This window comes from Morone saxatilis, unplaced genomic scaffold (genome assembly GCF_004916995.1).
Source record: "Morone saxatilis isolate NCDOM2014 unplaced genomic scaffold, NCSU_SB_2.0 Contig21, whole genome shotgun sequence".
Lineage (NCBI taxonomy): Eukaryota > Metazoa > Chordata > Actinopteri > Moronidae > Morone > Morone saxatilis.
In genome coordinates, this window is record NW_023339774.1 from 3778898 (window position 1) to 3789567 (window position 10670).

The window sequence follows — 10670 nt, forward strand, 5'->3', positions numbered from 1 at the left end:
CTACATACAAAGTCCACACACTTTGCTCTGAAATGCTGAGTATTAAGTATTTAGTGTAACAAAGGCTTATCCTAAATACCTGAAAATGCAGTTAAATCACTTATTTAATAGATTTACTGAGTGCTCTAATGTCATCAGATGGTTCAGCATCTGGTCTTATTTACATGAATGAGTAACTTCTCCGCACGAGCCATACGCCGTATGGCACGAGCTATAAACAGCCTTTTACCAGCTCGTGCAGTGGAGCTAAGCTAGCTTTAACAAGCTAGCGGCTAATTTCTTTACGTGACGTTTGTGAAGCTTTAATGAAACCGTATTTTACAGTCGTTTGCTCTCCCCTACACTATAAAAATGATCAAGTTAAACGGTGTTAGTCTCGAAAACTTTATGGAGAAGTTTACTCAACTGGAAGAGGTAAGGTAGCATTAGCTGATGGATAGTTATGGACATCTTCCATTTGATTTTCTGTTCTTCAGTTTTTGCCACAGCATTAGCTAGACTGGCTAAAGAGTTAAAAAGATGAGAAGGAGTCAGAGAAATGTTCTTTACATATAGTTAACGTTAATTATAGGGGTTCTCTGGGAGTGGTAACCGTAGTCATAATCTGACAGTTTCCAAGAAGACACTTTTATGTGATTATGTTCCAGGACTGTGATTAACCTTAGTCACTTGTTTACTTTTGCCACACTATTTGTCTAGAGTTTGATTTTAATTACATCCTCACATAAAGTCACATAAAACTAAAGAAACGTACAACATACAATGAAAAGTCATAAATGACAAACAGTAACCGGAATAAAATAAAACCTGACTCCACAATCAAAGTGCCCAATACTGTGTATGAGTGACTGTATCCACCTCTATGAGGACCATTGTGGTATAAAGAATAACTTGCCTTTACGTTTATCAAACAGAAAATTACAGAAGTTAATGGCAAAAACAATATGTTGGAGATCATGCTGGAGGACGCCAACAGACTCATGAAATTCTATCTGACCAAGGAGAAAAGTCTGATTGAGGGTGAGTTTCTGTCCTTTCATTTGAAAACGGGAGCGTTTGTTTCCCAAGATTTAAGATGCTCATGGTGCTTCGTTTGGTGTTGGTATGTCTCCCTCTGCTGGTGACTTTGTCAAACGACAGTCCTCCTGACCTGGTGTCTCCAGTTTTCAGTTCAGGAAATGAAATTCCTAAATTTGTTCAAATTTACAGATGAGCTGATTTATTAGAATTACTACTTATTTGTAACACATTGCCATGCAGGTCATCATCAGTTATTTGGGTATTACATTAGTTTGTATGGGGAAAAGTACTGGATGACTCTCAGTTTCAGATAGTGTGTGAGGTAGATTTCTAAAAATTAAGCAATACCTGAAAAAATAGATTTTCGTGGCTGTATAAACCCTCACTGAGTTGCTTTTAGTGGGACCTGTATGACGATAGTTGTTAAAAACAATCCATGTTGCAGAGAGAAACAGTCTTCTCGTCACTGTGGACAGACTACAGCAGACTCTGCAGGAGCAGTGCAGCCTCAGAGGTAACTGTAATAACCCACTGGACACATGTTCTTTGAAGACCACAAATGAATCTCTGGATACTGAAAGTACTCTGATTTCTCAGATCTCATATAGCACATGTTTACCACAAAACAGGTCTGCAGTAACTAAGCTCTAGATGTAATAGTTTTTGCTGCTGTTGTTGTTTTTCATGTTGCTTTAAAGTAAAAATGTTGTATTTTCTTTGTTGATTATGTGATATCCATTTAGTATTATACATATATATATATATATATATATATATATATATAAAGTATAATCGCACCACCAAAGCACCATTGACATAGTTACTTACATACAGATGAAATTCACTGTAAGCATCATATGATTATTCTGAAACTGCTCATGTTGTAGAGGAGAATGAGAGACTGAAGAACGATATGGCGGAACTGAAACAACAGAATGAGAGAACAGTAAAGGTAAGTAGTGAGGCAGGAGTGGACACTGACAGAATTTAGCATTAAATAAATTGAATACAACAATGAATCAGCAGGTTTAATTGAAAGCTGGTCTGTGCACAAGGTGATGCTCTGTATGTCCGCTTTCTGAGCACTGCAGTCATTGTTGGGTAGTGAAGTAGTAGCTATCGGTTGATAATAATAATCATTTATTTTGAATTCTTATGTGCAGCAGTTGATAGACCTTATGTTCTATTACTTTACTATTACTAACTTTACTAGAAAAGGTGTGCATAAACTACAGTATATGAAGTGTTTTTAAAAATACAAAACTGTGAAATTATAGGTTATCTTATCGGTATCGGCCATGAGAAGCAGGTAATTATTGATTATTGTACCAGCTGGGAAATCCATATCGTGCAGCTCTACTAGTGAAGACAATTTTTAATTATATTGATCAACTGATCATCAGTCAAAGCTAAAGCAGTAAAGAAATTTTTCTTTGTCAAACTGTTTTTCAGCCCTTAAAGTCTTTGCTTCCTGTGTTATTTATTTATTTATGTGAGTGTGGTTAGAGATGTAGAGCATGCAAATGAACAGCATGGATTTGTATATTTGTTTTATGGGGTTGAAGAAAAAAACATAACGATCAGTTGGTTCTCTCCTTAAAGCCAGGTAGCAATTCCAAATGTTTCAGCTCCAACGTCGGTCAGTGATGTTGTGTGTCCCGTGTGTTGTGATCAGGATGGAGAGGCTGAGGTTCAGCGGCTGGTCAGTGAAATGAGAGTAGCAGGAGAGAGACACAAGAGGGAGCTAGAGACTGTAAGGCAGCAGTGGAGGAGAGAGGTGGAGGAGGCTCACAGGCAGGGGCTTCATCAGTGTAAGAACTCACAAAACACTGAGACAGTGACAGGGTTGATGGTGTAAGATGTTTCAGGGAATACTGACTTTATAAATGTACAAAATAACCTCCTTGCAGCCCTAAAATCTTAAAGTAAATCAGATATATCCTGAAATTTACATTCAACACTTGAAAACACAATGTAGGCAAAAGTGTGGAGCATTTCCTACTTAATTTCTCAGTAAAACGTCATCAAAAGAGTTTCATAACAGTGATCCCTAAAAGGATTGTCTTGATTTCAGCTCGGAGCGTCAGAGCAGAGCAGCAGAGGAGAAACTGAATAAGACAAAAACAGAGAAAACAAACAAACAAAGCATGTTAAAGCTGAATCTGTATTTGGCTGGTGCCTGCTTTTGGTTTATTTCCCAACAGTGGAAGCTAAAGACACTGAAGTAAAGAAGCTGTTGGAGGAAAAGGATCTGGATCTGGAGGAGATGAAGAAGAGGCTGAAGGAGCAGGAGAGGGAGAGGCAGAGCGAGCTCCTGAAGTTACAGATGGAGGTGAAATTAAAAGTTACACTTTACCTCCAACAGTATTGCTGGAGTGATTCTTCTGAGCAAAAGTCTCAAATTATTTCAAGATGAAGTCCAACTCCGCTTTGCTTCTCTATGAGCTTGTTGGTGTTTTGCTCTGTGTGTTTTGGCAGTTTGGTGCAAGGTTAGCCAGAGTTGAGAGTACAGCTCAGATGAGCCAACAGCAGCAGCAGCAACAACAACATGGCTCCAGCCTTCTACCGCAGAGTGTCTTCAAGAGGGTGAGCAGCCCACTCATCCTCGCCTTTTTATTATAGAGGTGAACTAACAAAGTATAAGACGCATGTCAGTGGTAATCATTCTATAACTTTGAAGGAACATCTATCATATGTTTGATCCTTCAAGAGTTTTGGTTTGTCAGTTTGTGTCCTTGGGCATGCAGACCTTATTATTGGACCTGGATGTCTCTTCCTGTTAGTCCACACCGTCTAAGCACATCACTTCCCAGTATGCCCCATTAGCTTTGTTATTTGCCTGGAAGACAAAAGTCTGAGAAAGAAAGTAGTCTAAAATGTCATCAGACTTCATTTTCACCGTATGTTACTCTCATGTATCTGACCACTGCAGTGTTTTAATGTTGTTTTTATTCACCAGCAACAGCCAACATGCTGAGCTGCAGCTAGCTAGCAACGCAAACATCCAGCATGTGTGTGTGTGTGTCCGAAACTCCAGTTTATTCTGTTCTTTCTTCCATATTTCCTCTTTTCTCATAAAACCAAGGTGCAGAGAAAGTGATTTCAGTAAAGCTGATGTATTTCAGCTCTCACAGACATGTCGCCCGGGGCAAACTCATGTCTGTTTGTGTCAACTCAGGTCTTTGCATCTGCATTATATAGACAACACCACTTTGCCTACAGTCTGAACACAGATCAGTTCTGTTGAGGGTTGTTAGCCAAAGACTGTTAGCAGCATCAGGTTTTCAGAGTCAGATAACTGATTATTTATTAAAACAAATGTCAAACATTCTCTGGTTCCAGCTTCTCAAATGTGAGAATTTGCAGCTTTTCTCTGTTTTATATCATTCTGAATTGAGTAGCAATTTGAAGATGGGAAATGGTGATGTGCATTTTTCATCACTTTCTGACATTTTAGACACTAAGTGTATTAAAAAAATGAAATCATTTCATAAATAATGAAAATGATAATTAGTTCCAGCCTTAAAAGGAATTGAATTAGCAATCACTAAATCAGTAATTTACCTGATGCAGCCATTCACAAGAAAAATAAAATAATACATCAGTGTTTGGTGTTTTTATGGGTCAGCTGTGCCGCTCTGTTCTGAGAAGTGTGTCTTGTTTATAGTGCCTCTTTCTAGTTGTGTGTGTGGATTAACTGTATCCTCAGAAGCTGCAGTTCTTCCAGGAGGAGAAGAACAAGGAGATTGTGGCTCTGCGTCAGAGAATCAAAGAGCTGGAAGAGAACCAGCGTCCCTGCGGCTTCAGTGACGGCCGTCTGAAGAGAAGAAAGATCTAGTTTGTTTAGAGGCTAACTAGCCATTGACCTGTCAGCTCTGCAGGTGCAAAGTCTTGACTCCCTAGGGGGCAGAAGGGACTGAGGTGTTTTGAAATTTTCCAGATTTGTATTTCACTTTCATTTCAAAGCAAAATTCAGTTCCTCAGAGCTTTCGACTTATTTTACAGATCATTTATTTAGCCATACTGCTTATTGTGTTTTACTTGGCTAGATGTGCAGTGTCACTGCCCTGCTTGCAGGTGACCAGTGTGTACATTTAAACACAGGTTGTATTCCTGTCTAAGGCTTTAATCCAATCACACGCCTGCATGGGAGCAAGTGTGCGAGGCAGGGACAGAGGGAGGGGGGAGGTGTAGACGTACTAGTCCCATTCAGGGAATTAAACCTGTTTACACCTTTTATTCAAAGACCAAATAAATCATTTAACTCATCTCTTCTATTTCATTTTTTCAGATTTCTTGACATAAACATGTTCTAATATTGACATTTCGGAGAGGTGAAGCTCTTGAACTCGACTTCTTGTAATGTCTTCTCATTGTTGTTTAAAAAAGCAAACTTCTGCTAACATCTGCTTTTATCAGTAGCCTAAAACCTGAATAGGTAATTAAGAATCAATTTATTTATGTTGATTGAAATGAGAGCGGAGCGTTCAGTGAGAACATTCATAGTAATGCAGTCAGTCTGGACTTAAAAATCATCCTGAGCAGTTCTCCCTCAATACCAAAATGTGTGATATTCTGCAGCACGTATGATGATTTCTTTATCCTGCATGCACTGGAGTCCAGTTGATGCTGGATTTTGATCTACCAATATATCTGTGATCAATTTAAACTAAACTACACTTGCATTACATAAAAGAAAGTAGATAGGACTGTCTTAGTGTCTTTTGACCGTAGTGTCTCCCCCGCTGTCCCTCCACTGCTCCTCACAGGTACAGTACACCTGAATGAAGACGCTCCGCCTGGTGAAGTGTTGACCTCATGCTTTGTAATCTCTTTATCTGTGCTGCTCAGCCAGCCTCTAAAGGGGACAGAGAGCTAATCTCTATGGGAACATTTGGTAAGACCGTTGCATAACATTTCATCTTCACAAAAGCCAGGAGATCGACCTTACCGGTTTCTCTCACACAATTGTGTTCTGCTGTGTACCTGCAAACCAAAGCACTCTGGTCATACATACTGCAGGTACACACACGTGTGCGCATGTGTCGTCTCTTGCATCCTTTTGGCCTCATTTTTGCCGACCCTGCACTGATGTTCGTCATTTGAAGGGATTGGGACGTTCCTAAATTGAAACAGGATTAGAGTTCATGACACCACCTTAATCCTTCGGCCCCACAGTAAGGAGGAGTGGGTGAAGACGGGGAGAGGTGAGCGGTAAGAGGTGTGGCCAGAGAAGCCTGTCCACTTGACTTGATGGCTCAAACACACGCGCCCCCTCCCCTCCTGTGGTCTTAGCCATCCTCTCATCAGTTAGAGAGGACGGGAAGGGAGGCTATGACGGCACCGCTCTGCTCACGGGGATAGGACTTTCTGCATGGATATTTGGATTCTGTCACAGACCTCAGCATGTAAGTGAAGTAAAATGAGTTTTCTGGGTCCTACTGGGCCAAAAGAACAGCTTTTGTTTTTGTATTGCTGCTTTCAATGGATTGTACAGGTGTGTTTTGATGCAGAGCATGGAAACTTGGATAAACAACAATCTTGTTTTCTAGACTCTCTAGTTCTATTATCCCGTGTTGTTAACTTTCTCCTTCTTAATGCAGCCACTGTAGGCTTACAAGATTCTAGTCTCTAGTACAGTTACAGTAATATGGCAACATAATGTTGCATAAGACATCTAAGATTTTTTTTAAATATATTGGTGAAGTATTAAAATCTAAAGTCATACGGTTTCAGTGAAGCAGTAGAATAATTATGTATGATGTTAAGGGGACATTTAAAGGGAATATCAGAGAAATGATGTTTCATTAAGGAAACGCGACTGCACTATGTACATGTGATGTCAAATGCTTGCATCCTCATTTTGTGATTGGGTTAGACCCATTCTGCAGCTACTTTTGACAATGAATAATGCACTTGGTCTCACGAGTTGACCCTTTCTGGATACTTTTAAAACCACTGTTACATGGATATTTACAGCACTGCTCTGTGGTATTTCCAGTAAAGTAAAGCTGGTGTTTTCTAACATCCTATTAAGAACTTCATGAAAAGAAAGTAACTAGTGTATGTCCAAACCACGTGCTGGCAAAAACTTAATGACATAATCATGTTTTTGAAGATGACCTTATCTTCGGCCTGCTGCAGAAATGCCTGGAGGCCAGTACCATGTGACGAGCACCAGACCCCGCCACAGTATCTACAGCCTGACGGACAGCTCTGATGTCGGCCCCGAGGATGAGGAGGCCGACGGCGTGCTGCGCCTCACCCCCCTGCAGAAGCTCACCACCGACATGTGCAAGGACGAGAATACCATCAAGGAGCTGATCATAGGCCGCAGGGTGGGCTTCTACAAGGTCCGTGGGGAGATTGGCTGTGGGACCTTCTCCAGGGTCAAACTGGCCTTCCATGCTCTGACTAAAGGTAGGCGTACACTGACTGCATCTGTCCCTCACACCACCCAATTCTTTTGCCTTTGATTAAAGTGCTGTCACTGTTTAGAGACTCAGAACACCTTGTAAATAGCTTGTGGAAAAGGGTGAGCAACAGAGGGAGGTCATACACTGTTAAACTGGATGAGAAAGACAAAAAAAGAGAAAAAGATTTAACCCTTGTTAGTAGAGTTCTGCACAAGCCCAGCCTGTGGCCAAGTCCTTGAGACCAGACCTTGCCCTTCTGAACCGGATGGATGCTGCCATATATAAGGGCCGATTCCCACCAAAGGCTATTAATGATAACACTTATATTGCACCTTTCTAGTCTTCCAGCCACTCAAAATGCTGTCCCATTCACCCATTCATACACTGATGGCAGAGGCTGCCATTCAAGGTGCTAACTGCTCATTAGAAACTAACTAATCCCATTCAGACACAGTCACACACCATTCTTGCCCAAGGACATTTCGACACGCAGAGGGAGAAGCCGAGGATCGAACCGCTAGCTTTCTGATTAGTGGTTGACCTGTTCTATCTCCTGAGCCACAGCCAGCCCTAAAAGCTTGCCTTATTTCATTCATCTCAATACAACACATTGGCTACATTCTCTCTTTTTTCTCTCACTGGGCATTGCATGTGTGCTTGACATGACATATGATGAATTGGCACGAGAAATTTGTGCTTTACACAGCAAAAAAGAATTCGGAATAAATGACTTACATGGTTGATCAATTACAAATGACATTACATTCAGTATAAGTTGGGTAATTTGTGGTTTCTGTTCCACTTTCAGCAAGTCCTGAGCAGCTGGACTGTTGTGTAATGTCTGCTTGCCCTTCTATCTGTCCTTCTTGTAGACAAAGTGGCCCTGAAGATCCTGGATAAGACCAGGTTGGACAGTCAGGCCCAGCGTCTGCTCTCCAGGGAGATCAGCAGCATGGAGTTGCTCCGGCACCCCAATGTGGTCCAACTGTACGAGGTAGTGGAGACGCCGAGCCGGCTGTACCTGGTGCTGGAGTACGCAGGAGGAGGAGACCTCCACAACAGGATCTGCAACGACGGGAAACTGTCTGACAACACCAGCAAGATCACCTTCGCACAGATCCTTTCTGCCATTAAATATATGGTTAGTGACAGAGAAACATTTCTGGGTTGTTCTCAGTGAAGGGTACTCCAAACAGGGAATGGGGTTTCATGGGGTTGCCAGAGGGTGCCATAGAGACAATCAAATATATCAATATTCTCTTGGAAAATACCCCAAATTAAGAGATTTGAACTCAAAAACATGACATTATTGTGGCACATTAGTAAAGCATTGAATAGAAAACATCTAAAGGTGGAATTAGAAATCAATAAAAAGAAATATTTTCAGGTCTTCAGACATATTTCCAAATACATGTATTTTTTCAATCCGATCACTTGTCCATGTGTGTGGCCATGACAAATAGTTAAATTATATATGTTAATTTCTGTTTTTACACATTATCAAAAAATATATTTTCAATTAATGGTTGCCTTTGACAGTATTCGATACCAGACTGGGGTGGTAGCTGGGGTGGCCAGGCATTAGAGGCACCTCGCTAGATCCACCCCTGACTCCACCGTTTGGGATTATGCTTGGCTGCTGTTTTACCGGGAGTTAGATAAGAAGATCAGTATCAATTTAATCCGTCAAGGGTGTCTGTAGTACAGTTTAGCACAAACACTGGAACACCAATCAATCTTAGTATTATTTTTAGGAATTTGAGGGCAAATTTTCTTTTCTGTAGCAGAGATGATCATTTTAGGTACCAGCTTAAGTGCTGCAGGTAATCAGCTTTAAACAGAAATGAGTCTTAATAACAGAGTTTGTCAGATTATTCACTTTGATGCAGTTAACTATAAACAAAATGGCTTCAAAATATCTATCCAGCCCAAATCCAATTATAACAACTTTCTCCTTTCCTGTGCTTAGATATGCTATGTGCTAGGCTGAAGATGATAAAAATGACATATCTTAAAGGTCCAGTGTGTGACATTTATGAGGATTTATTGGCAAAAATGGAATATCATATGCATAACTATTTTAATTTTCATTAGTGTATAATCACCTGAATATAAGAATAATTGTGTTTTTGTTACGTTAGAATGAGACGTTTATATCAATAAACTGCCATGGGATCCGCCATTTGGAACCACAATGTTTCTAGATAGGGGCGTTTTACACCTCTAGATGCCACTAAATCCTACACACTGTACCTTTAAGTTAGCTAATGTTAGCACAACGTCCACTAGCTAGCTAGCTAATCTACATCAATCATTAGCTAGATAGTTGGGTGGCTAATTGGCTAGGTAGCTTGCGTTTTGCTCTCGACACTAATCGTTACCTAGGTAGTTACATCTACTAGCTAATGTTAGCTAGATAACTATCTAGCTAGCTATTTAGCTAGCATTTTGCTAATATTAGCTAACTTCATTCAAAATGTTATGTTCCTTCTAATATAGCAACATTGACTGAGGTTCCAAAATAGGCAGGAAGGGTTAGTTATAATTAATCACAACTATAGAGCTGTGATGTCCCGACAAGACCAGGTATAAGGTTATCATAATCAGTAGAAATGGCTGTAAAATTAAAAATCCAGGTTATAATGAAGAGTCCCACAGAAAATCTATCATTTAAGATTTGTTTGATATTTAGAAATATCTAACCAGCTCGTATGTTTCACTGTGCAGCATAACATCAACATCATTCACCGGGACCTGAAGGCGGAGAACGTTCTGTTCACCAGCACCAGCTGCGTGAAGGTGGCCGACTTTGGATTCAGCACGCGGGTTTCAAACCGCAACGATGCCCTTGACACCTTCTGTGGCTCGCCGCCCTACGCCGCCCCAGAGCTCTTCAGGGACGAGTGCTACCTGGGGCCCCCAGTAGATGTGTGGGCCATGGGGGTCTTGCTTTTCTTCATGGTGACCGGCACTATGCCGTTCCGCGCAGACACCATGGGCAAGCTGCGGCGCAGCATTATCGAAGGCGCCTTCACCATCCCTCCCTGGGTGCCCGGCCCCTGCCAGAGGCTCATCAAGGGCATCTTGAAGACGGTCCCCGCCGAGCGCTACGCCATCGACCAGATGCTGGGCTGCGATTGGCTCTTACCTGTGGAGTTTCCTTGGTCATTGGTGCCTCCCGAACCAGTGAGTCCTCTGCATAAACTGGGACTAAGAGGGGACCTGGAGGAGGAG

At 41.3% G+C, this 10670-nt stretch overlaps 2 protein-coding genes across 2 annotated transcripts; both read left to right on the forward strand.

Annotated features, from left to right (window-relative positions):
- Positions 1-320: 320 nt before the first annotated feature.
- On the forward strand, positions 321-5288 carry LOC118332355 (coiled-coil domain-containing protein 152-like). Its single transcript, XM_035667592.1, has 8 exons — positions 321-414; positions 915-1020; positions 1466-1534; positions 1908-1972; positions 2696-2831; positions 3225-3352; positions 3499-3606; positions 4730-5288. Exons 1-8 carry the CDS (start codon positions 352-354, stop codon positions 4856-4858), a joined length of 804 nt encoding a protein of 267 aa, XP_035523485.1. The 5' UTR covers positions 321-351; the 3' UTR covers positions 4859-5288.
- An 889-nt stretch (positions 5289-6177) lies between these two features.
- Positions 6178-10670, forward strand: LOC118332835 (serine/threonine-protein kinase NIM1-like; the record flags this gene model as incomplete). Its single annotated transcript, XM_035668263.1, is given in 5 exon segments — positions 6178-6301; positions 6304-6428; positions 7146-7440; positions 8309-8577; positions 10164-10670. Coding segments are annotated over 5 exon segments (1224 nt in total), but the record flags the coding sequence as incomplete, so codon positions are not given.

Coding starts and splice junctions, on each gene's coding strand:
- LOC118332355 (XM_035667592.1), top strand. CDS start 352: ATGATCAAGTTAAACGGTGTTAGTCTCGAAAACTTTATGGAGAAGTTT. Junction 1,535..1,907: donor GGAGCAGTGCAGCCTCAGAG/GTAACTGTAATA, acceptor CTCATGTTGTAG/AGGAGAATGAGAGACTGAAG. Junction 2,832..3,224: donor CAGGCAGGGGCTTCATCAGT/GTAAGAACTCAC, acceptor ATTTCCCAACAG/TGGAAGCTAAAGACACTGAA.